General features: G+C 33.8%; 2 protein-coding genes and 2 pseudogenes across 2 annotated transcripts; 3 read left to right on the top strand and 1 right to left on the bottom strand.

Annotated features, from left to right (window-relative positions):
* Positions 1 to 1,354: 1,354 nt before the first annotated feature.
* APS2 (Pseudouridine synthase/archaeosine transglycosylase-like family protein) lies at positions 1,355 to 6,317 on the bottom strand. Its single transcript, XM_068645910.2, has 5 exons — positions 5,491 to 6,317; positions 3,408 to 3,813; positions 2,959 to 3,219; positions 2,522 to 2,608; positions 1,355 to 1,846 (listed from the first exon to the last, which is right to left on the bottom strand). The coding sequence occupies exons 1-5, from the start codon at positions 6,063 to 6,065 to the stop codon at positions 1,712 to 1,714; spliced, it is 1,464 nt and encodes a 487-aa protein (XP_068502011.1). The 5' UTR covers positions 6,066 to 6,317; the 3' UTR covers positions 1,355 to 1,711.
* Positions 6,318 to 21,308: 14,991 nt separating this feature from the next.
* On the top strand, positions 21,309 to 23,789 carry LOC150027853 (uncharacterized; annotated as a pseudogene).
* A 3-nt stretch (positions 23,790 to 23,792) lies between these two features.
* On the top strand, positions 23,793 to 25,711 carry LOC137836970 (uncharacterized; annotated as a pseudogene).
* Positions 25,712 to 25,795: 84 nt separating this feature from the next.
* LOC150027852 (uncharacterized) lies at positions 25,796 to 26,315 on the top strand. Its single transcript, XM_090301700.1, has one exon. It carries the CDS (start codon positions 25,834 to 25,836, stop codon positions 26,164 to 26,166), a length of 333 nt encoding a protein of 110 aa, XP_090157826.1. The 5' UTR covers positions 25,796 to 25,833; the 3' UTR covers positions 26,167 to 26,315.
* The last annotated feature ends 452 nt before the right edge of the window (positions 26,316 to 26,767 follow it).

The raw sequence follows: 26,767 nt of genomic DNA, 5'->3' as shown, positions 1-26,767 counted from the left end.
TCTCTATTCTCCTACTTGAAAGTTGACTTTATGTGGATGTTGAAGAATATAGTCGTTGAGAGATTGTTTATGGTTGTTAAACAACTTAAGCTTACTTGAAAGTCCTTTCCGCATCTTACTAACTTGAATATGAATATTGCATTAATTCAACTCTGTAAAAAAATTATTTTTTGACTCGAAGACTGTAGATTGTTCCAAAGCTCTTTAAGCCTTAATGGTCAACAATGAATACTTAGGTGATCATGTATCGTTTACGAAGAAAAAAAATCACTAATGCGCTGTTAAGAACCTAACATGTTAATTAAAATTATCTTCACACTGGAGAATGTCAAATACAATGAATCTTCTCGTCAATTCTCTCACACACGCTCAAATGATGAAATTACTCTCTCAAACATTACGACCGGAGAAGAATGAGAGTGTTATTTGAGAGTGTTCTTTTAAACACTGCCGCTGGAGAAGAATTAAAATGTTGTGACGAAAACGGGGTATGAGAGTAAGAGAGTGCAATTGATGTTATTTAAAAAAGTGAGAATATAATTTATTTAAGATTATTTAAAACTTTTAAAAAAAGTTAAAACCAACTTTTCACAAATTAACGAAGATGCATGAAATTAATGAAGATGCATGGAGAAGACATGAAGAGGGAGAATTTGTCCTTCAATTTTACTTGGAGGAGGGGAATGACATAGCACTGTCACAGAAAAGACCCACTCAAAGGTGTTTCTTCCTGTCCCCCATCACAGTTCTTGCTGCACCTCATCAATATCCGAAAAGACGACCTTATCCTTTTTTTTAAGTGACTTTCGGATTAGCTTTTTCAGAATCTTTCCAAACACTCTTTTCCAGAATTTAAATAAGTGGAATCTCGGAAAGCATTTTCTAGAAAGAATTTTTATAATAAGATTTTCATAATGTGTATAATCATTTCAAAATGTATTTTCCGTAATAACTTTTCTATAATATATTCTAAAAATAACTTTTCAGAATAAGATCGATTAGACAAAATATTTTAGTCATTTTACCTATTTGATGGGGTTGAAGAACTTTGATAGGGAGCAAGAAGAAACACCCCCACTCAATGCAAGTATGAATGTCAGACAAAATACATGTAAATTCTTTTGAAGTTTTTTTTAATTTAAACAGTTTTCTTAATTCTAGACATTGTTTTCAATAAGCACAAAATGAAAATAAAATAAAAATCTTCGAAATCTCACTGTTAACCAAAAATTATATATATAATAAGTGCAAATATCTGCAAATTCTAACTCAGTCAAAAAATTGTGATCTGAATACTTAATATTGTGAAAAATTGTAGACAAAATAGATAATGCAGTCACAATTAAGATCATGATGATCACAAACTCCAAAATCCTTGAAACCATTTTTAAAAATCTTGATCCATAATGGCCATAAGCACCAAGGATGTGCTGAATTTCCCTAACCCTTATTGAACTGGTCTTACAGGAGTCTACAGACAGAGGACTACATCTGCAATGATGCACCACAACAAATTCCTCAGTCATAGTAACTTCAAAAGAAAAGGATGATTCAATATAGTACAAAAAATCCAAATATGCTTGCGCATTGATTAAATCTAGATCATGAAGCTGGAAGACCAGGCATAAAAATTGGCACTCCCAGAACTGTGTTTTTAATAACACTCTCCCTTTGGAATCAACTGATGCTAAACTTCTACTCCTAGTTATGTCTAGGTAGATAGCACAGGCTGCTCAGATGGCTCTTCTGCCTGCAAACTTTCATAGTACTTGACAAGAACATTCCACCCACTTGGGCACATGAAACCTTCCGGTGGATTCTCCCCGCTTTTCGCAAAAGCCCGCATCTACAACGTAAATCATCAAAAAACCATGAAAACTTGTAAAGAACAGCTGTTCCATTGTCAAATGATTTCAGAAACCAAACTTGATGATACATGTGATGTTGGACTATAAAAGACACTTAATCCCATTGACAGAACCAGCATCTTAATATCTTGCAATTAACATGTTATAACGAGTAAAATATATTTTGGTTTCTCATAATGTCTCAAAATTCGGTTTTGGTCCTTACATTTACCAAAAGTGACATGGTTTTAGTTCTTCATCAAGGACTAAAATGATGTGTTTATGTTAAAATATAGACTAAAGTTGTGGTAAATGTTTATTGGACTAAAACTGAATTTCACAGCATTTTGAGGGATTAAAATTTAAACTTGGAGATTAACAAACTTGAATTTCAAGTATTCATGTACAAACTTGACAATTAAGAAACAGATTTTTAGTAAAATCCAAATGTTGTATTGCATGCCTTTCATTAATTGGTCCAAGTTCAATCAACCCACTTTGCATACATAGAATTTACTTCGTTTAAGTTGCAACCAGATTCAATTCAAGTAAGAAGCAGGAACCAGGATCCTGACATTGTATCCTAGTATGTAACTTAGGAGTATTGTTGACAAATATCAAAGTTAAGGTTGTGAAACCTGAAGCATCTGATTGAAGGAGAGGGAATCAAATACCTTGGTTCCGGATATAAAGAGGAAATCTTTAGCACGGGTTGGGTCAAAAAATGCCATCTTATTAACCTTGGTGTCATAAGCTGCAACCTGTAATTTAAAAATGACATGCAAGAAAACGGCTATTATCAGACATATATGTATGGTCCAAACAGTCACAGAAGGAAACAAACAAATCAGCAGCATAACTTCAGCTAGCATATTAAACTTATGTAAACAACATTGTGCATAAATAAACAAAATAATGTTATTTCCCATCCCAAAAATAAGTCATTGTATGTTTGACTAAGTAGTTGATTAATTGATTTAATTGAGTATCAGCTTGAAAGAAACTAAGTACAAAATATTAAGTAAAGCATTGTGCAGAAGATAGCATTGAAAGAAGGTATCTCTCACTGGATTAAGAAGCTATAACCATATATAAAAGTAATACTTCTTACCCTGAATGGCAAAATGTTAAGCTTCTCCAAACCAGGAGCCATGCTAAGCACCTTCTTTCCATGATCAGGGTCATACAAATCCCTTTTCTCAGTTGGGTGGCCCATACCTGCTGGATCACGACCAACAATATAGAAGTTTGCACCTGCATTTATGCGTGCCTTGGCATGCCACTGTACTTCAGTTGGACCAGCATAATGCATAGGGGATGGAAATATGGCGACTATGGTAGTCTCGGGATCAAGAACTCCATCTTCCAGGACCTAAGATGAACACAAAAAGACTTGATAGAATAAAATTCCATGGACTGCAATTAAAAAATGGGTAGATTTTTGAAAATGAACAACAGTTCAATCACTTCTGAGCATCCATTGATACAGAACATTCACATTCACACTAACATTACGGTTACTCTAATTTTTTAGAAGAGCAGTGGGAAGTTGGGAATTACCTTGCTATGTTGCTCCATCCTAACATCCAAGGGAACATCATCAGCCTTTGTGAATCCTCCAAGAGGATGAAGCAGTAAAATTGGATTTTTGTAGCCCATTTCCAGTAGGCGCTTGCGGGTATCATTCATTAACAAGGCATGACCGTTGTGCACAGGGTTCCTTAACTGAAAGGCAAAAACTGCATCCGCTTCACGCTTGTCAAATTCATCTCGGAGTTGTTTGGGAGAGAGCCTGTAGTTATCAAGGCCATCATTATATTTTATAGGTTTCAGCACTTCCAAATCTCCTCCAATAAGCCAATTTCCAGCTCGAGTAATCACCTCCTCGACATACGGTAATCCAGGAGCAGTTGTTCCCCAAGTTCTAGCTATTCTCTCTTCCTTGTTATGCTTGTAGATTTCAAAACTGTATAGGAGCTTAATGGTTAATGATAGCTTAGAGACACCATGACAGAAATTTACTTACATAGCTAATGTACTTCAACCATCTTATTTCCAAAATAAAATCACAAAATGACTTTATGGTTTACAGTTAAAACAATACAGGAGACTGAAACTGAAGAATAACTTTAATCATCCAAGTATTAAAATGTGAGATGTATGAAAATATAAGTTAAGATAGGTCAACATTTCTTCTTAGCAATTTTTATCAAGTCTTTTACTCAGTTATTTAAGGTCTCCAAATTAGCTGCATAATCAGTCTCATACAATCCAAATACAAAAGTATCAACACCAAGTAGAATGCTTGTTCTGCATATACTCAAAATTATTTATCTTAGCTCCACAGCTCAAAGCACAATCTAAATCCCATGGGTGATTCAAGCTTCACAAACCCTCCAAACCTAACTTCCTTTCATCCCTATTTACCTTGTTCCGGAAATTCTTCAGATAATCCCAGCACCTCTTTAGTTTTTTACATGCTCAAAGGATAAGATTGTGTCAAAAGGTTTTCACAATAGTCTTGCCTACACAGACAGTTAGAAAAAATGAGTGTAGATCTCAGGTTGATTTTTAACAAGGGACTGCGACAACATATTTTGATAAAGATGAAGACTTTGTGAGAAGAACTGGTGACATTTTTGGCCATCCCTGCAACCAAGGAGTTCGCAAAAATGGAATTAACTATGCTTGGAGTGATGTGCTGTGCCATCTCAAATTTGAATTGAGCCACTCCCAAATCTGAGCAATGTTCATAACTTTGTAGCAAGAGAGGATGCTCAGCAAGACTGTCTTGCCTTTCAGAAATTTGAAACAGAAGCTAAGACCTTTCATGTCAGCTAGACCCTTCAAAACTCAAATCCATGTCTCTAAAGAATGGACTCTAGATACTGATACTTCAGATCACATGAGTGCTACTGACACTTTTGGACTTTCAACCCCATTGAAACATCCCTTTTTTAACAAACAGTTCCCATTCCACATATCATCCAATTCTTTCACGAACACCCCAGACATAGTGAAATGGACTGCCACACTGTTTGTGAACAAGTTCAAACAGAGAACATATCTCTCCACAACACAACGCCAGTTGCAGTTTGTAGCCATCTGCACTAGAGCATCCGGATGGAAACAATTCTCATCCTAGCTCAACAAGTTTGGCATTTCAAATCAAGGGGCATACGTATTAACACTTGAGGAAAAGAATTTTGTAATTTGACCAAGATGGTTCAATATATAATTTCTGTGAAGTGTTCCAATTAACTGAGTCTTTCACTCATCCTTCTATGAAGCTTACTGTTCAGTTTTACAATAGCCAGTTACATTAATGTTCACAAATCATCTACCAGCGCATATTTTTGGCAGCAGAAACCAAACCTGAGTCCTTTAAGACTATACGGTAACAGTAACCAGCCGACCAATCCCCTTTCTTGGGGTTTAAAAAATTTTCTTCAACCAACCCCCTCTGCAATGGTAATTTCTCATTAGGGATTCAAATGGAGATACCGTACTCCTAGTATTTGTTCCTTTCACAATTTTAATCATTAAACTATCCCTCCAAAATTCATACAAAACACCACAATGGAAGGATCAACAAGAAATTAAACACCAACCAGAAACAAAAAATGCCATCGGACTGACTAACCTTCGAAGAATTGCAACACAATCTCCATCAGGCCCCAGCAACCCCACATGCGAAGAGGACCCAATTCTCCCTTTGGTCTCGTCGTCAATGGCCAACACAATGGGAAGAGACATGTTCACCAAAGAACCATCCTTGACCCTAAGGGAATTGAAATGCAAACTCTGAAGATACTCCTCCTCCCTCATGAACCCTCTCAAGGGACTAGCCCACCCTTCCGCCACCACATGCACCCACTCAAGATCAATCCTTGTGAGCTGCACCTTGGGCAGCGTCTCGGCCTCAATGATCTTAGCACCCCTCAAACTCTCAGGCACCACAAGATCCACCAATGCCCCTCCATCAGGCTCTATCAAAGAACTCTTGATCATGGCAGCACACTGAACTCTTGACCTAACTCTACACGTGGGGACGATCAAAGGGTTGGTGCTATAAATGGGCTTGGGACGAATCTTGGTGTTGTGGGAGCAAGTTTTGAAAGTTGTTACCTTTTTTGCATGGTGGTGGTGGGTGTTGAGGGTAAGGTGGGAAGAAGAAGATGAAGCCAAGTGTAGCTTGATGGTTAAACTTAGAGACATGCTATAGAAGGAAATGGGGTGTTGTTGGAGAGAGAAACAAGTAAGTTTGTGAGGAGAAAAGGAAAGTGAGAAACCAACGCGTGTAACAACGTAGGGAACACAGAAACAACAACAACAACAAAGAGCGTTGTGGTATTATGGTATGGCATGGTTTCACTGACAACCACAACCTATGAATATGGAGCACATGTCGGAGTGATAAGGCCACGCAAGTGGGGTTGTATGCTTTTTTTAGTGTGTGGACGAGAGAAGGGTGGCAGTCATTGCTGCTGCAACTGGGGACCATGATTTGTACTAAAAGCTTCGAACCTCAAACTACAGCCATTGATTCTTCAAACCGCACCAAAATCAAAATTCATTCAACCGTTCATTTTTCCTCAATTTCATATTTTCATCCTTTACTGTCATCAATATATAAATTCTTATTTTATCTTTTTCTAATTCTTCAATCCATAAGTTAAAAGTGTCGTTTGAACGATTAAATATAAAAAATATTATTCAATATAAAAAATATTTTTAACTTTTATATTACATAATTTAAAAATCATTTTTTTACTTATTAAATTTAAAGTTTACAGATTACATAATTTAGAAATTATTTTTATTTTTAGATTGTATAATCTAACTATTTTTAGATGGTGCAATTTAAAAGGGAAAATTGTAACAGCAGTAGAGAACAAAAGGAAACAGCGCCCCCCAACATTCATTTTCTTTTTCTTTTTCTCTCAATTCACTTTCTCTCTCTATTTTTCTCTCTCTTTTTTTTTTTTCTCTCTCATGTCATTTATTTCAAAATCTGATCACACCTTGTAGTAGCTGAGGAGTCAAGGATACATTTATATCTGATCAGATTTTCAAACATAGTAAGTTCATTTTTACTCTAAAGTTCATTTATTTTATGTTTTTCTATATGATTTAGTCGTTAATATTAGTGAGACCAGTTGAGAAAATTGTTCCTCTCAACTTATTTTATCATATACTAAAGTTTGGTAATATTTGGATAATTTGTTATAGGTTCCTAAATTTTAGAGTGATTTCCCTATTTAAGGGAGAATTTTCATCAATGGAATTTCAGGTAAGGGAAGTTAACTTTATATTTCAATAGTACCCTAGGCTAGAAGATCTGGATGTGGAGGGAACATGGTCTTAATATTCAATTTCTCTTGTAGGGATGTTGTGAATTTATATATTGTGTTGTTTGTTTATATATTATTTAAACTTGTAGAAATATTAGAATTTGATGGTTTAATATTTAAGTATTTTTTATGTTAAATGGGATTTTGAATATTGTAGATGCGTTTAGAATGATATTATATAATGAAAATGGTATAAAATTGAATTCATACATTTGGAATAATGTATGGATTGCTGTTTGTTTATGTATTAAGTATTGATGTTTATGTGGTAACAAAGATTTTCGAGTTTCCCTCCTTTCTGTTGGATTTGTTGGTAATCTTTGGATTAGGTATTAGTCTATGGTAGAACTTACATTATACGGGTATTTCAGAAAGTGTTGTTTGTTAAATATCTTGGATGTGTAGATCGATGTAAGATCTATGTGATTGTTTTATTCTTGAGATTTGAAGAATATTGAATAATTGAGAAAATGATTATGTAATTTGATTTTCTCTTTTGATTTAATTGTGTATATTATAAACATTTATTTTCACTAGCTTACTTTTGTGTTTTTCTTGTTGTGTTTGAACTGCGATGATTGTACGTACATTAACATATGATCACACAGGAGTAGAAGGTCTTGAAAGACTTTAGGATGTTTTAAACCTTATATTATAAATATTTGTATTCCTATGAGACATAATCTTATAATAGAAATATTTTGAAAAACTCCAAATTTATATGAAAACCTATAGAACTTGTATTATAATAGTTATATCTATTTTTCTCATGTTAAAAAAAATCTCTTCATATATTATATAATTAAAAACTTTTATTAAAAAGTTGTCTTTTAATTATAGAAAACAAAATGAGAAATGTCAAACTTACGAAAGTGAGTCAAAAATTTGGAAGTGAAAGAAAAAATACCAATCGTTTATGGATATATTCACCAAATAAGGTGAGGGTTAGGTCTCAAGAGTATCGAAAGAATAAAGTTAAAAGAAAATTAAATCCAATCCAAAAAATTTACAATGAAAATAAGTTAGACTACTCATTAGTTTATTAAAAAAGTTAGAATTAAATATTTTTAAAAATATATTATATCTTATAAATGGAGTTATATTAATACATATAATATCTTATACATAATAATAAAAATAATAATATAAAAAATGTGCAAGACTACTACACATTCTTAGGTTGATAGACATTTTTTTAGCCAATATGCCTATCAATATTATATTCCTTGCAAATAAAATAAATTTTAAACATATTTAGAGACCAACTTTTTATGGGTCTTAAAAAAATTCTACATGAAGAATAGGTTTATTTCTATCAAAATCCTGTTTAACTTGATATGTATAAAATAAATACGAAAGTAAAAATAAAAAATTGGGAAAAAAAGATATTAAAAAAAATATTATAAAAATCTAACTTTATCTTATAAAACGAATTTTCTCACTACTTATATTTAATCAATATATGATTAAAAAATATGAATATTATAGTAAAATAAAACTTAAAAAACTTTAGTTTTGTATAATATTATATAGTTTTATAAAAATGTATAAACTTGATGTATTTTAAAAAATTATAAATAAAATTATTTAAAGCTTTTAAATAAAAATATAATCATTTTAATAATGGTTTACTAATAATATATACAACGATAATAAAATAAATTCTTTTACTTTATGTTCTTTATGATTTTTTTCTTTGCGCATAAAAAGTTTAAATTTTTTGTTATATATATACAAAAAGATCATCTATTTCAAGAGTAATTGAAATTAATTACTTTTTAGATGGATCATAGAAGCATATTAGTTATTTGTCATAGGAAAATTAGGGATGTTTATTAAGTTAGGATATTGATTATTCAAATCAACTAATAAAACTGAGTGAAATTTTTATTTATAATTTGATTAAACTTAATTCAATCCAAATAACTTATTCTTATTAAATCAAAATAATAAATTTAGTATAAGTCTTATATATAAATTATATTATATTTTCTTTTAATATTTTGAATTAGTTCAAACAAATTTATTATGATTTTTTATTTAAAGTTTTGAATTAAATTTTATGAAAATTGTGATATTTTCTTTAATTAGATTAATACTTAAAAATTATAATTTATTTTAAAAAAAAAATAACATATTTACCAAACTCAATCCAAATAAACTCAAGTGTGAGTTCTTTTAAATAGAGTTTAATTAGTGTGTTTGTTTTCTTAAATAACATTATTTCTACTTTTATTTCTTTATCTAATATCTTTTTATTTTTATTTTTCTATCAAACATTATTTTTGACTTTTCATCATATAACACTATTTTAACTTTTAAATATTTATAAAATTGTAGTGAATTTAAATATTTATAAAATTGAAATAGAAGAAAATTTGAAAATTGAAATTTGAAAATTAAATATATGAAAATTTATGAAAAAATATCAATACAAAAAGAATGAAATAAAATATTTTATAGATATTTTGATGTAATTATGAAGAAAGTAAATATAAACCCTAAATCCTAAACTCTAAACCTTAAACCCTAAATCCTACCCATAAATCATAAACTCTAAACTCCAATCTTAAAATTTAAAATCTAAAGTTAAATAGGAAAATATATTTCTGTAACTTTTTTCATATAATACTTATCAATATATTTAATTAATTCATTTTATAGTTTCTCCTTTTTTATTAATTTTTATTCTTTTTATTTTATTCTTACATTCTTTTCACTTTTTCTTTCCTTTTTATTCCTTTGTCATTTTCCCACCCTTCTCACCACTTCACGTGGGCTGTGTGAAAAACATCACTCTAGCATATATTCTTCGTAGTCGAAATTGATAAATGAAAATGAAAACAAATTTTGTGTGATTCTTCTGTTTTTTTTTATTCAGAAAAGTAAAACAAATAAATAATGTTGAATCGTTCTAACTTATTTCCTTACCAAGAAAATTATATTAAGTAATAAAAGTATTGATATTTTATTTGTATTTTCAATGCGCTCGATATCTGCTTTATTATGTCTTTATTTAAAGTTTAATTTTGTATAGTGGGAAAAAAAGTATTAATTGTATTTTTTCCTATTTAAATTTTATTAAATTTGTAAGACTTTAGTAAAATGTAATTTTTAAATAGTTAAAGAATATAAAGTGAATAAAATAAGTTATAGACACTTTATTTTATTTTAAATTTTTATAATTTTTTTTCTTAGATAATCAAATTACTATTGTACTTTGCTAGTAGAATAAACTCCGAAAAAGTAGCAAGATGAAGAACCAATAAAGTCTTCCTCTATTTAAGGAAATAAAGTTTCTCACGCGAAATGAGTTTGCTTAAACGACCCATATTTGGTGATGAGATGATGTTGATGATGAACATGTGATGATGTTTATACATGAGAATAGTATATTGATATGCATATGTGGTATGGTTATTAATAATGATTAAATGTATGTTAGTATTTGATATACATTGTGTTTTATATTGTATGTGATATATGTATGATATGATATCCTTTTAAGGATATATTGCCTTTTATGATTCTGACCCCTATGAGTGTGTTGCTCTTTGTGGTGTGTTATAGCCCTTTATAGGTGTGTGGTAACGAATACCTCAAATGATATTGTGACCCTAATGATTATAATATTGAGCACACAATTCACTAGAGAAAGAAAATATCCTATGCATAATTAATTATTCAATCATCGATAAGACAATAGGTGGTGAGAAGTTGAAGGAGATTTTGTCTTAACACTTTTTTATAACATATGCAAAGAATCACCCTAACATAAGAAACTTTGGTTGTTTTTTATCAATGGTATTTTCGATGGGTCAAATGTTAGTCTCTGCTAAGATGATAAGTGTCATATTTCAGTAATATTTTACATTAAAAGACAGACACTAATGAATATTTATTGATAAAATAACTATAATTTAACCCTTAATTTATGAATTTAAACCTTTTTTACATATTTTGTGATTATAATATGAATAAGAACGATTTATTCTCAAATTTGTGTTAAAGAGCTAAAGGAGAAAAGACAAGATGAAAAGGGAAAGTTGGAATGCTCAAAACTCGCCTAACCATATCACTTTAGAGGAACTCGCCCAAGCGAGCCCAATCTCGCCCAAGCGAGATCACTCCAAAGAAGTTGGGCTTTTTCTCGTCCAACTTGCCCAAGCAAGCTATAGCTCGCCTAAGCAAGAAGTCACTTAGCTAAAGCCCAACTAGGTTAAATATGAGGCGTGAGATACAACCCTAGACATCATTGAAATCATTGGGAGAATAAAAGAAGATAGAAAATCCTAAAGGAGACAACTGTTAAGGAGAAACATCAAAGATATAATATTATCATGTTTTTCAAAATACAAAAGAGTGAGAAGGATGAACCACAATCTCAATTTTCCCAATTGAATCAACAACTTTTTACTTTGCTTTATTTACACTCTTGCAATCTCATACACAATAAATTTCCAATAAAATTTATTATAATTTTTTCTATTTAGTGAATATTATACTTGAGAATTCAACTATTCCTTGTGGGTTCGATATACGTCCTTAGAGACAAATTTATTACTTTTGACACAGTACACTTGCCGTAAAATAGTCATCATAAGATAATCTTAATATGATTCTTCTGAAAGACATTAAGTGTGACAAATTACACTATATTTCATTAAGATATAGTTTAAGATTCTTATATTCTTGGATGGACATGATTCAATAGTAATTTGTTGTGTTAGTTGTATAGTGTGATGCGATTGATATATGTATATGTATGATGATTTTTAAAACAATTAGTTCTCTCTTAGGTGTGTGAATTACTATAATTATACTTATTATTATTATTATAAAAGGGAATGGCCTTCTGGAACCAAATTCGCCCAACAATTAATGCTCTTGGGTTTTCTAAATTATGAATTTTTCCCAACAAGCATAGGACTCACCCAACAAATTTGCATAATTATACATATTTTGTGGAATTCTAAAATTGGTCCAAGTGACCCAAAAGGGTTTTTAGAACCTTTTCTACTTGTTTTTGAAGATTAACACCCCTACTCAAATCACTTGATCCTATTCAAATTTCTACAACTACTCATATAAGTATACATACTAATTCAGACAATTCAAACAAGTAGATGTCCACACCAACAAGTCAGATATCAACATAAACTCATACATATATCAATAATAACCATAATTTTATCAATACATCTTAATCAATCTAAACAAGCTCAATTAATGTAGTAAACAATACTCACAAACTCCAAACATCAATATAATTTCATAATACCTATCAATTTAAACAATATGTAATTCAATAACACTTAATTCCTATAAGAAATTTCAACTAAGTTACCTAGTCACTTCCACATTCAGAACTTCTAACCCATGTTACTATTGAGACTCAAGTCTAACTTTCCTTTTCTGATTGGATCGTTGAGTACCTAATATGAGCTCCAATTCCAAAAAAAATAAATATACAAAGACTGTTGATTTTGGCTTAATCCCAAGTCCCACATCGGTGGGTTCATTGTTTGGGAAGGAGGTTTGAGGGTTATAAATTAAACTCTCCTCCTTCACTGTTGAATATCCCAATTTGTAATATCTTCTCTCATAATAATAAAAGGGAGTTGTTTTTGCTGTGCTCGGAGATTAGGCTAAACAGGCCGAACTCCGTTAACAATTTTCGGGTGTGTTTTTCCTCTTTATCTCTTTTATTATTCCGCTTTATTTATTCAATATTATTTGTCGGGTAGCTCTGTTAGGGTTTTGTTTTAGTGGGAAAATTACCCGTTTTTCCCAACAAGTGGTATCAGAGCCGAAGGTTCGCCTTGGGTTGTTTGAAATTATTTGTAATATTGAATATTATATTTTGAGTTTGTAATGGCAAATCAAGAAGAAGAAGCCAAGGATGTATCCAGAGTGTCGGACTCCTCTTCATCATGGTCGAGGTTCCCGGTGTCCACCTTGAAATTGGCGGTGGAAATATTTGATGGCACTGGACATTTTGGCATGTGGCAAGGAGAGGTCTTTGACTCTCTTTTTCAGCAGGGTCTTGATATTGCTATTGAAGGAGAGAAACCAAAAGAGGTAGAGGAGAAAGATTGGAGCATCATCAACCGGTTGGCATGCAGAACTATTCGATCCTGCCTGTCCAGAGAGCAGAAGTACGCTGTAAAAAACGAGACTTCTGCACACAAACTGTGGAAGGCATTGGAGGACAATTTTCTGAAGAAGAGTGGTCAGAACAAACTCCTGATGAAGAAAAGGTTGTTCCGATTTGACTACCAACAAGGTACTACTATGAATGCACACATCACTATGTTTAATCAATTAGTAGCAGACCTGTTGAATTTAGATGTGAAGTTTGAGGGTGAGGATTTGGCTTTGATGTTGTTATCATCTCTTCCTGATGAATTTGAACATTTGGAGACTACGCTCCTTCACGGGAAGGAGAATGTGTCGTTAGATGCTGTTTGTTCTGCTTTATATAGTCATGAATTGAGAAAGCAGGATAAGATGAAAACCAAATCAACGACATCAGAAGAAGCACTGGTGGCAAGAGGTCGTCAGCAAAGCCAAACAAAGGAGAGAAGAGGGATGTCTAAATCTAAAGGTCGAGCCGTTGCCAAAGATGAGTGTGCTTTCTGTCATGAGAAAGGACACTGGAAGAAAGACTGTCCAAAACTGCAGAAGAAATAGAAGGTTCCGCAAGATGCAAATGTTGCAGAATGCAAAAGTGATGTGGAATCAGATATCTCTTTAATTGTCTCGCTTTCAGCATCATCGTATCCAGATGAGTGGATATTGGATTCAGGTTGTACTTATCATATGTGTCCCATTCGGGAATGGTTCTTTGATTTTCAAGAACTCGATGGCGGGGTTGTTTACATGGGTAATGATAATCCATGTAAGACAGTCGGGATAGGTTCAATCAAGCTGCGGAATCATGATGGATCCACCAGAATTTTGCGGGATGTACGGTACGTGCCAAAGTTGAAGAAGAATCTCATCTCATTGGGCGCTTTAGAATCTAAAGGCCTAGTTGTGACGATGCGAGATGGAATTCTTAAAGCAACTTCGGGAGCACTGGTGATGTTGAAAGGCGTGATGAAGAACAATTTGTATTACTATCAAGGTAGTACAGTGGTGGGGACAGTAACGGCAGCAACTTCTAGCTCTAAGAAGGATGCTGAGGCAACGAAGTTGTGGCATATGAGGTTGGGACATGCTGGAGAGAAATCCTTGCAAATTCTTACCAAGCAGGGATTGTTGAAAGGTACGAAGGCTTGCAAACTTGAATTTTGTGAGCATTGTGTTCTGGGAAAACAACGAAGAGTGAAGTTTGACACTGCAATTCACAATACCAAGGGTATTCTGGATTATGTGCATTCAGATGTGTGGGGACCTGCCAAGACTCCGTCAATCGGAGGTAGGCATTATTTTGTCACTTTTGTGGATGATTTTTCCAGGAGAGTTTGGGTGTTTACTATGAAGAACAAAAATGATGTGCTTGAAATTTTCCTTAAGTGGAAAGCTGAAGTTGAAACCAGACAGGAAGGAAGATTAAGGTTCTCCGAACAGACAATGGAGGAGAATACAAGAGTGATCCGTTCCTGAAGGTATGTCAAGATTGTGGCATAGTTCGGCACTTCACTGTTAGAAAAACACCACAGCAGAATGGGGTGTCAGAGCATATGAACAAGATACTTGTGGAGAAAGTTCGTTGTATGTTGTCTAATGCTGAGTTAGGCAGAGAGTTTTGGGCTGAGGCTGTGACATACGCTCAACATCTCGTCAATCGTTTGCCATCATCTGCTATAGATGGCAAAACCCCGTTAGAGGTATGGTCTGGAAAACCTGCAACTGATTATGATTCTTTGCATGTTTTTGGTTCTATTGCATATTATCATGTGATTGAATCAAAGTTGGATCCACGGGCAAAGAAGGCTCTTTTCATGGGCTTTAGTCCTGGAGTGAAGGGATACCGTTTGTGGTGTCTAGAGGCAAAGAAGACGATTATCAGCAGGGATGTTACCTTTGATGAATCTGCCATGTTAAAGAAGGTAAATCCAGAAGGAGCTGATAGTACTCCGCAACAGGTGGAGTGTGCCCGGAAGCAGGTGGAGTTTGAGCCGACAGTGGTGATCCCAACACGAAATACCACAAGTGACTCTCCTATGGCAGAAGAAGAGTCAGATGAGGAAGAGGTTCCTACCCAAGAATCTCAACAACAATCAGCGCCAATTGCAGTTAGAAGACAGAGACGAGATATTCAGAAGCCTGCTCGTTTCATGGATATGGTTGCCTATGCACTTCCAGTTGTTGATGACATTCCATCCACTTACCCAGAAGCCATTCTGAGTTCAGAGAGTGGTAATTGGGCGGGTGCGATGGAAAAGGAGATGCAGTCTTTGAAGAAGAACAAGACGTGGAAGTTGGCACAATTACCAAAAGGTAAGAAGGCAATTGGGTGCAAATGGGTATTTGCAAAGAAAGAAGAATTTTCTAATAAAGAAGATGTTCGCTACAAGGCAAGGTAATTACAAGGGCCAAGTTTGAATATTGTTTAGACTTGGTTAATATTTTGCACATTTGAAGTTGGCGCACGGAGGCGCAAATTTGAAGCACTGTAAAGTTTGTTTTTGTTATGTTTTGAGAAGATTTGTTTTAGGTGAGACTTGAAATTAAGCCAAGGTGGAGATTTGTTGATTTTGGCTTAATCCCAAGTCCCACATCGGTGGGTTCATTGTTTGGGAAGGAGGTTTGAGGGTTATAAATTAAACTCTCCTCCTTCACTGTTGAATATCCCAATTTGTAATATCTTCTCTCATAATAATAAAAGGGAGTTGTTTTTGCTGTGCTCGGAGAATAGGCTAAACAGGTCGAACTCCGTTAACAATTTTCAGGTGTGTTTTTCCTTTTTATCTATTTTATTATTCCGCTTTATTTATTCAATATTATTTGTCGGGTAGCTCTGTTAGGGTTTTGTTTTAGTGGGAAAATTACCCGTTTTTTCCAACAAAGACGACCTAACATGCACCACAAAGTTCTGATTAATGATCGAAAAACATCACTAAGATCCTAAACTAACATAGACTAAACCTATAATCAATCACATCACGTGTAATGCACTTCTATATAGATACATAGAAATATAGGTACATAGAAAGACGTAAAAACCAAGTCAAAGAAGAATGAGTAAAAATACACTTACTTTAATAAAAAAGTAATAGATGACATAGGAGAAAAAGAAAAAAAATCTTAAGAGAAATGATTGTTATATTAAAATAAAACATGATTTTTTTATTTACAAGAACTTTAATTTTAGTAATAAAATATTCATGTTGCATTCATTTAAAAAAAATCTCTTAAAACATATATATATATATATATATATATATATATTTTAAATCAATTACGGAAACAAAGTTAGTAAAATAATATCCATAAAAATTTATTATAATTTTATTTTTATCTCCTATATGCATTTTCTTGTTAAATATGTATGGGATATTTTCTTTCCCTAACATGTAAATACATTTTCTAAAAAAAATTCAAAACTTAATTCACTTTGTTATTGAAAACGTTAAAAAAAAATCTTATTTATTGGTTGAGATACGATATATTTTATAAATCTCTAGGTATTGATTAAAACTTAAGTATTAGAAGGTGCAAATGAATATATATAATAAACCCATGTAGTTGTTGAAGATGGTTGCTGCCCCTTCAAGATTGTGTTTGATGAAGACTTGTATGTTGTGTTTGATGAAGACATTTATGTACTTTCCATGCTTTTGTGCTTTGCTTTAAGTATGTCTTAGTTAGTGCTTAGAGGTTGTCTAAGAGTAGCTTTTTGCTGAGTAACTCACCTCATAACCACTGGCCATGTGTTAAGAACAAGCATAAGTTTTCTAAAACTGTTTTTCACATGTTTTACACAAAAACACGTTTTACTGCATAAAAATAAATCTGTTCTTTTCTAAATAAACAGATTCATTTTGTTCACTGATGCCTTGGCTAAAGTCTTGTAAAAATTTGATTTTGTGCATCAGGAATTTTGACTAAGTCTTCTTCTTTTCAAAACGACTGAGTTTCAAATAGTTAAACCTTCTCTGTTTTCGTTTTGAAAAATAAATCTGTTCATCTGTAAATGAATAGATTCTTTTTCTCTCTGGTGCCATGACAAGCTTAAATGTTTTCAGTTTTATCTCTGCACCAGAATGGTTGACTAAATCTCCTCACTTAACAGATTCTCTAACTGCTTTTTGAAAATAAATCTGTTCATTTTATTTTCAATCTGTTCATTTTATAACAGCTTTAACTGTTTTTCAAAAATCTGTTATAAGCTGGCTTTCTATAAAATGCAAACTTGTTTTCTGAGTTTAATAATGATTAAAACAGTTCATACATTTGCAAAAAACTAGTTTTGACAGCAGAGAGTTAAGTGTTTTCAAGGATTAGCATTTGTTCTTCAAAGATTTCGAAAATCACAAAGTGCTTGTTCTTGGTTTGGTTCCAAAAGCTTGGTGTGAGGTGCAGCTACTGTTCTAGCAATCTTGCCTACTGGTTTAAGGCTGATCTTTGTTACCTCAATCAGGTGTAGTCGTTTCACTTCTTATTACTTGTAAAAGTTTGGTTGAATCCTCTTCTTGATTGGTGTTCTTGGAGAGTGGATGTGTGTGTGAGTGCTGAAATAGGTTTTTTCAGCAAGAGTACCTAAGTTCTTGTAGGTTTCAAGAACAGTGGGAAGTGTACTTGATTGTACTGTGTTTTAGTGATTTCCACCTGTTGTTGGTGAAGACTGGATGTAGCTCAGGTTGAGTGAACCAGTATAATTGCTTGTGTTCATTCTCTCTCTCTCTCTGCAATTTCGTTTCTGCATAATTGATAAAACAGCAAAGAAATAAATCTGTTCAATTGAAAATAAATCTGTTCTTTCTGGGCACTGTGCATACTGTTCTTTATTTCTGAAAAAGCTGTTGTAATCTGATAAGAACATACAGAATCTGCTAAAACCAGTGGAACAGATTGACTGTGATAGACTGATCAAGAAACTGTCAATATCATTAATTGAACCTTAAACAAATTGCTAAAAGTTGAAGCTTGCTGTTCTGTGATTAAGTGTTCTTAATTTCTGGAAAATTGCTTAATATCAAGAAGAACATTCATAGTCTGTTAAAGTCCACTGGAACAGCTTGTGTGCAAAGGTAACTCAATTAATTAGCATGCTATCAATTGAACCTTAATCAATTGCTTGAAATTGAAGCTTGCAGTTTCTGTGATTCACTGTTTTTTTCAAATATGATATTTGTGTGTGTGCTGCTGGAAATTCTCACCGCATAATCTTGTGATTAATCTTGCTGAATTAAAAGCGTTTCAAACAGAAAAACAGTGCTGAAATAAATCTGTTCATTTTCACATAAATCGATTTATTTTCTGTAAAACTGGGTTAAACACTGTTTCTGCGAAGACGTTTTAAAAGGTCAATTCACCCCCCCCCCTCTTGAACTTTGGCACTATTAAACCCAACAGTAGTTACGTAGAGCATGCATCCAGTACAAGAAAATAACTATTTAGTCACCGAATTTAGCGATCGAAAATGAGTGGTCGCAATTTGCGACTGAAATAGCCACTGAATACCCTCAGTCTCAAATCTGCAAGCGACCGAATAAATTTTTAGTGATGTTAGTTAGTTTAGCAACCGAATCAGCCACTGAACATGAGAGTGACATCGGTCTCTGCGATCCAGTGCGATGACTCTCTCTGTTAGGGTTCAACCGTTTCATTCTCTCTCACTCAATCCCTTATTAGTAGGGTTTCTGTTCGCGACATGCTCCACTTCTCCCGATTCAACTCCACGGTTAGGGTTTTGTTGTTCCGTGGTTCGCCTCCGCGATGCCGCGTAGTTCGAAGCACAAATCGAGTAAGCACAGTTCTCGGACGCGAGGGAACACTCTGACTCCAAGCGAGATTCCGACACGAAGGATCGGAGGAGCAAGGAGGAGAGTGGTAAAGTGAAGGCGTCGAAGGAGTCAGATTCCGGGGAGAAGCGAAGGCTGGATTTGAAGAAGGCACATGGAAATGGGGAGTACTTTGACGAGTACGTGTCGTCGTCGAAGCGGCACAAGGAAAGCAGCGAGGGAGACAGGTGGAATGGCGGCGAGGAGGGAACGAAGAAGTCGAAGGCAACGGGGGTAAGATAATTAGTATTGAGAACCCACCAATAGCACTAAGTTGTGAAGCTTTCATAATTTTAATTTAGTGGTAATGTAGTTGGAGCGGGCCATGATTTTATCCTCAAAGTTCAATCGATGATCCACTATGAAGAATTGCTTAACACTTGATACTTCAACACGGGAAGAAGTCGATTCTCTGAGAGGGTGATCAATCCTCATCCATGCCTTTTTCTTTTGCATCTGTAATTTTTTTTCAACTTGGATGTTAAAGCATTTTGTTGGATTTTAAGGTTATTTCTCTGTGAACGCATTCATGAATTTACTTCATTATTTCATAATTCTCTTTACTATTTAAATAAACAAAGTAGCAAAGTGGTTTGCATAAAACGTATCACTTGTTGATATCTCTGTTTTAAATTTCTCTAGGTTCAGGTGGATGAATCATATGTACCTGCTCTTCAAGATGAAGTAATGGAAGTTGAGCTTTTGCTTGCAGAATCAAGAAACAATCTTGCTTCCCAGGATGGTATATTCTATTTTAATGAGTAGAGTATGAAGAAATGCTATGTTGCTGAAAATATTTCCTCTGAATTTTGAACTTAGTTTTAAATCAAATAGTGGTTATTCTTAAATGAACTGAAACTGTTATTTATGATTCTATATTGTTTGATAGAGATTGTTTAGAAGTTTATTATAATTGATGTTGCATTGTAAGAAAACCAAACTTTTTATATTTGATATATTATCATTGATTGGAATTATTTTGTCTTTCTATAACGGGTTTCTCCTAGTCCACTTGGCTCAATTAGATAAATTTAATGGTTGATAAAGTTGTATTGACAGTGTCCTATATTCAGAGCATAACAATAGCTTTTGCTTTTAAACTTTTTATTGGGGAGATATATCTAATAGTAGTAGAGTGTTTACATTCATCAGGTAGTTTGGATTCTCAAACAACTTTCACTACAAGAAAAACTCAAATTACATACAGATTATTACATACGGATAAAAATTCGTATGTAAAGTGGGATTGCATACGGATAAAATGTCGCATGTAAATAAACATTACATACGGATTTTTCCGTATGTAAGCAAAATGTCGTTACATACGGATAAAATCCGTATGTAACTTTGGCGCCAAGAAGCGGGAAACATTACATACAGACCCAATCCGTATGTAAGTTATTTATAATTTTATTTAAAAACAAAAGTGTTACATACGAATGTTTTCCGTATGTAACTGATTTTAAAATTAAATAAAAAATAATAAAAATTATTACGTACGGATATTTCCGTATGTAAGTTATTAATGTGGATATTCGAATGGATAGAAGATATGTGCCATTTGATCCTTTTATCATTGCACATAATGTTTGACAAGTTTATTATGTACCATATCCAACATCACGCAGAGACAAATGTGGTTGGTGTGTTGCAATCAAAACGAAGCCCAGAGGTAGTATAGATTCTGATGATGTAGAAGTTGAAGTGCCATATCAAGTGGATGAAATGTCACATGTTAATGAAGTCATTGAAGTTCAAAGGGTTTCAGGATTACAAGATTTAGAGGCTGAGCTTGAAGAAGTTGACATAAACAATGCATCATCATTTCAATATCAGATAGATGAAGAAACAAATGAATGGGAAGAAGACAATGAAGAGGGAGAAAGTGAAGATGAATATGGAGATGACTTTAACATCTCTAGCTCTGAATAGACTTAGGAAGCTAATGTTAACAAATAATATTTATTGTAGGAACTAGTATTGTATTGTTGTTGTTAACATACTGTTTATTACTCCAATTAATTTGAGGTTTATGTTTGCTGATGAAATTTGTACATGTTTATTTCAATTTTTTTATTAAACTATATTCGGCATATTCTTCTTCATTGATAAACTTATATAACCTTCATTATCATTTCATGCCATATATATAGATGTCATCCAGAGATTCTGATCAACCATCACCGAGTAACAACAAAAAAAGGGAAAAAAATGTCATAAAATTGTTATCACGATTTAACAACCAAAATTCATCATCCAGTCAACCCAATACACCTATTTCTTCTTCAGTTCATGGATCTACCCCACCAGTAGCAGATGCTACCCAATCCACCCCACCAGTACAAGATGCTATTGCATCAACACCATCTCCACGTGTTGGTTATAATGCATCAACCCCACCAGATATTACACCATCCCATATACAAATCTTGGAGGGATGCACTCAGCTTCTGCAGCGAATAACTTAGAGGACGAGGTCTTCTCAGTTGGTGATCGCCCTCTGATTTAGCCTATTGGGGGAGGGTAAGAATATAACAAAATTAAATTTATATAATTTATTATTATTGTCTTATAATTTTGACTAACTTTGTTTAGGTATTTAGGTTTTATCCATAAAAAATTGTATCAAAGGCCATCACTGCCAGCATCAAGCAACAATTTGGTGAGCCATGGCCAACATGGGGGGCAATCCCAAAGGGTGAACGAGATATATTTTTTCAACGTTTTAAGGTACTTGTTTTTTTATTCCCTTTAAAATTTTTATATTTTACAATTTGGATTGATGATTCTTTTTGTTTTGCAGAGGAAGGTCACATGGAAGGTTGAGGACGAGGAAAAAGTTAAGAAAAATTTCCATACAAAAGCTTCTCACACCTTTTCACAAATGTTTAAAGATGCTAGCCAAGAAGGTAAACGACCAGAATGGATTGGCAATAATGTTTGGAACAACCTTCTTGAACAGTGGAACATGTCTGTGTATCGATCTAAATGTGATACAACTAAAAAGAATCGTTTGTCTGAAAAAGGTGGATGTTTGCACACTGGAGGATCTATTAGTGTTTATTAACACGCTATTCATATGGTATGATTTCCATATAATTTTTTTATATTAATTTTTGATTAATTATTATCTTCTTAATTTATGAAATGTTTTCTTTATACACAGAGGAGCTTGGCTGCTCGGTCCATGTTGATGAAGTGTTTCAACAAACACATATATGAAAGAGCACTGGAGATTTTGTTGATGATAGATCAAGGCGGACTCATGTTAGTTATTTTAAACTTTTTTTTCATATACATTAATTAGTATGATAAAAAATATTTTTCATTTTAGTAGGAAGATTTTGAAAGTAGATTGTCTCAAGCCTTATCTGAGTCACAATCTACCTCAATATCTACTCCATTAGATCCTGTTGAGGAGGAAAGATTGAGAAGCCGTTGTTGGTTAGAAACTGTAGGTGGAAGGTACAAGGGACGAGTATATGGGGTTGGACGTGTTGATTGTCAGGACGATTGTGTTAGTCGTTACCTACAAGAAACACAACCATCTTCTAGTAATAAGAAGGCTGATTCATAAGAAATTGTTGAACTTAGGCAGCATATTGAACGCATGGATGCAAAGTTTCAAAACTTTCAAAATTTTATGATGCAATATCTACCACCTGAGGCAGCAGCTACAGCACAACAGTTTTTTCAGCACCCAAATACCCCGCCACCAACTCAACCGAATCAGCAGTCAAATGAAGTGCAACATCATAGTAATCATGATGAACAACAAATTCACCTGGTGAAGATTATAATAATTATTAGTTTCTCTAGAACTTTGTTTTAAAGAAAATAAATTTTAGATATTTGGAAATAGTAAGTATTGTATGCATGATTGTCAAACTCGCGAGTCAACTCGTTGACTCGTCCGAGTTCACGTTTCCACTTTGCCTTACCGAGTTAACTCGGTAGCAGACTCAGTTTTGAGGTAAACTCGGTGGACTCGGTGTGGAATCGGTAGACTCGGTGTGGAATCGGTAGACTCGGTGTGGACTCGCGACTCTGGTCCGAGTTGGCGAGTCCAGTTGGGTTTTTTTTAAAAAAAACAAAACTGTGTCGTTTTGAATGGAGGGCCTGAATGAAATAAAAAAACTTAGGTTTTTGCGTTTCGTTTTGTGTTTCCGTTCTGTTCTGTGGAGTCTGGCAGTGATAGATTGAGTTGTGAGTTGCAGTGGTGGTGGTCGCGTCGCGAGTTGCTACAGGTTGCTGTAGGGGGTGGTCGCGTCGCAAGTTGCTGCAGGTGGTGGCGTCGCGTTGCTACAGGTGGGGCGTCGCGGTGGTGCGTTGCGGTAGTCGCGTCGGAGTGTTCGTCGGACTCATGGGTTGTTACAGGTGGGGTGTCGCGGTGGTGCGTTGCGGTGGTCGCGTCAGAGTGTTCGTCGGACTTGTGGTTTGTTGCTGCTCATCATATAAGGTTAGAGTTGGGTGGTGTGAAATTAGGGTAGGAAAGGGAAGGGATTATTAGGGTTCTGTTTTTTTTGTCATTGGTTGCAGAATGAACTGTTTTTTAATTGAGAATAGTTGCTGATTGCCCTGCACTTTTGTTTTTTTGACAGAAATTGAATTTGGAGGAGAAATATTTTTGTTAAGAAATGTCTGGGAGTGGATCAAATTCAAGTGAGCTCAATAGAACTGCATCTTCTAATAGAAGTAAAAATGCTCCAGGAAATAGAACTGATGTTGGATGGAAGCATGAGATAGATATTAATGGAAATGGTAAAAAAGTGAAGTGTAGTTATTGTTCAAAGACTGTGAGTGGAGGAATATTTAGGTTCAAACATCATCTTGCTGGAACTAGGGAGGACTCTGAACCTTGTTGTTCTGTTCCAGAAGAAATAAGAGATTTAATGATAAAAATTATTGCAGAAGTTAAGCAAGCCTCTTTGAAAAAAAAGAAAGTTAAATATAATTGATGAAAACCAAGGATGTGAGGGGCTTGAAGAAAGACAACATATATTTGGTTCTAAAGGAAAAGAAAAAGTTGGTAGTAGGGGGCAGTTCAAGCTACCGTAAATCAAATGATGAAGAAAGGTTATAAAGAAGAAGTGGATGCTCAAGTTGCTGAATTTTTTTACACAAGTGCCATTCCGTTTAATGTAATTAAAAATCCAGCTTTTACAAAGATGTGTGAAATGATTGGAAAATATGGAGCTGGATATAAACCCCCATCTTATCATGATATTAGAGAAAAACTATTGAAGCAAGCAATTGACAAAACTGATTTAGTGCTTCAAGAATACAAGGAAGAGTGGAAGAAAATAGGTTGCACAATCATGTCTGATGGGTGGACAGATAAAAAGAGGTGTTATATTTGCAACTTCTTGGTAAATAGTCCTAAAGGGACTGTTTTTATGTATTCATTGGACACCTCAGACATATAAAAAACTGTAGATAAAGTTTTTAAGATGCTGGATGACGTTGTTGAATTAGTTGGAGAAGAAAATGTGGTGCAAGTGGTGACTGGTAATGCTGCAAATTTCAAGGCAGCTGGAGAGTTGTTGATGCAAAAAAGGGAGCATTTGTATTGGACCCCATGTGCTGCCCACTGCATTGATTTGATTTTTGAAGATTTTGAAAAGAAGTTGAAGGTCCATGAGCTTACTATCAAGAAAGGAAGAAAGATCATCACTTATATTTATGGCAGATCAATGCTAATTAGCATGTTGAAGAAGTTCACAAAAGAAAGAGACTTGATAAGACTGAGTGTAACTAGATTTGCCACCGCTTATTTAACTCTAGGTTGTCTTCATGAACTGAAAGCCTCATTATTGACCATGTTCAGTTATGAAGAATGGAAAACAAGTAAATTTGGAACTTCACAATAGGGGAAAAAGGTTGAAAATATGATATTAGACAACCGATTTTGGAAGAATATCTCCACGTGCCTCAAAGTTGCTGCCCCTCTTATGGTGGTCCTAAGATTGGTGGATTCAGATGCAAAACCTGCAATGGGTTTCATATATGAAGAGATGGATCGTGCAAAGGAGAAGATTAAGAACAATTTTAATCATATTAAGAAAAGGTAAAAATTTTATAGCTTTTCTCTTTAAAAATTTAATTACTCCTTCTTCTTCTATTACTTATATGATAGTTGGTTGGTTGGTATTGATTACTATTGAATGAATGTATGTAGCTATGAAGAAGTTTGGAAAATAATTGATGCGATAATCAACTTCATAGGCCTCTGCATGCAGCTGCATACTATCTCAATCCCCAATTCCATTATGAACCTGAGTTTAGATCTGACGATCCTGAGGTGAAAGAAGGCTTGTATACATCCATGAGAAGATTGGTTAAGGATGCTGCTGAAAGAAGGATAATTAATGTGCAACTTGTTGAGTATCATTTTGGTAGAGGAGCCTTTGCAATGGATGATGCAAAGGAAAGTAGAAAAACAATATTTCCTGGAGAATGGTGGGAGATGTTTGGGTATAGAACTCTAGAGTTGAAGAGGTTTGTTATCCGAATTCTAAGCTTGACTTGTAGCTCTTCTGGATGTGAGCGAAATTGAAGTTTTATATGGTAATTGAAGTTATTTATGATTTCTTTATTTAGTTTTATATGGTTAGTTACTAAATTTCCTATTTAATATAAGTTCATACAAAGAGAAGAAACCGTTTGCATCAGAAAAAGATGAATGATTTGGTGTATGTCATGTACAACTTGAAGTTGAGTAATAAGCAAATTAGAAAAACAGTTGCTCTTCCCTTTGATGATATTCAATCAGATGATGAATGGATAACTGAAGAGGGAGATAATATTGATGAGATTGATCAAGTTCAAGATGCAAATGTTCACTTAAATCCGGCAATAACAGTTCCAACTCTAGATGCATTTGATCTTGAAAATTTGACTTTTGATGTCAATGTGGATGAAGATGGAGATGATGATGAAGATGATGATGGAGATGATGATGGAGATGATGGAGGAGATGATATCATTAGAGGATTGGACATAGAAATTTGAATTTCTAATTATTTAATTTCTATGACTTGAATTGAACAATTTAACTTTTGTAGTATTAGTATGACCTTCTTTATTTGAGACTTTGAAGTTAGATGATTTGGTATATTATTAATTCTCATTCAGGACTAAATGTAGTTATTTACACTATTTATTTTAATATGAAAGTAGACTCTTACGAGTCTACGGAGCTCCCACGAGTCTACGTAGACTCGCGAGTTTGACAACCATGATTGTATGTATGGACAACTTTGAATGTGATGAATATTTGTCTTCTAAAAACTGGAATGTACTGAAATGTTGATGAATATATGCAGGTGTAGAATATGGGGTGCTTCTAAATACAAAAAATATAGGGTGCTTCCAAATACAAAAACTGATACTGATGTGTAGAATGTTACATACAAATTTATCCGTATGTAAGTTTGTCCGTTAATTACATACGGATTTTACATACGGATTTATCCGTATGTAATTACATACGGATCCAAAATCCATATGTAAGAATTACCTACGACAGTTTTACATACAGATTTTTGTCCGTATGTAATCAGTATGTAACTATGTTTTACATACGGATTTTGTGTATTATATACGGATTTTG

This window comes from Phaseolus vulgaris, chromosome 4 (genome assembly GCF_051622355.1).
Source record: "Phaseolus vulgaris cultivar YP4 chromosome 4, ASM5162235v1, whole genome shotgun sequence".
NCBI lineage: Eukaryota > Viridiplantae > Streptophyta > Magnoliopsida > Fabales > Fabaceae > Phaseolus > Phaseolus vulgaris.
Note: the sequence above shows the minus strand (reverse complement) of the source record. Positions and strands in the feature narration are given on the sequence as shown.

What these genes read in the sequence shown, in the direction of transcription:
- APS2 (XM_068645910.2), bottom strand. Translation starts at nt 6,065, where the DNA reads ATGTCTCTAAGTTTAACCATCAAGCTACACTTGGCTTCATCTTCTTCT. An exon ending in TGTGTTGCAATTCTTCGAAG is followed by an intron (nt 3,814 to 5,490) that starts GTTAGTCAGTCC and finishes GCTCCTATACAG; the next exon opens with TTTTGAAATCTACAAGCATA. An exon ending in TTAACATTTTGCCATTCAGG is followed by an intron (nt 2,609 to 2,958) that starts GTAAGAAGTATT and finishes TTTAAATTACAG; the next exon opens with GTTGCAGCTTATGACACCAA.
- LOC150027852 (XM_090301700.1), top strand. Translation starts at nt 25,834, where the DNA reads ATGAATGATTTGGTGTATGTCATGTACAACTTGAAGTTGAGTAATAAG.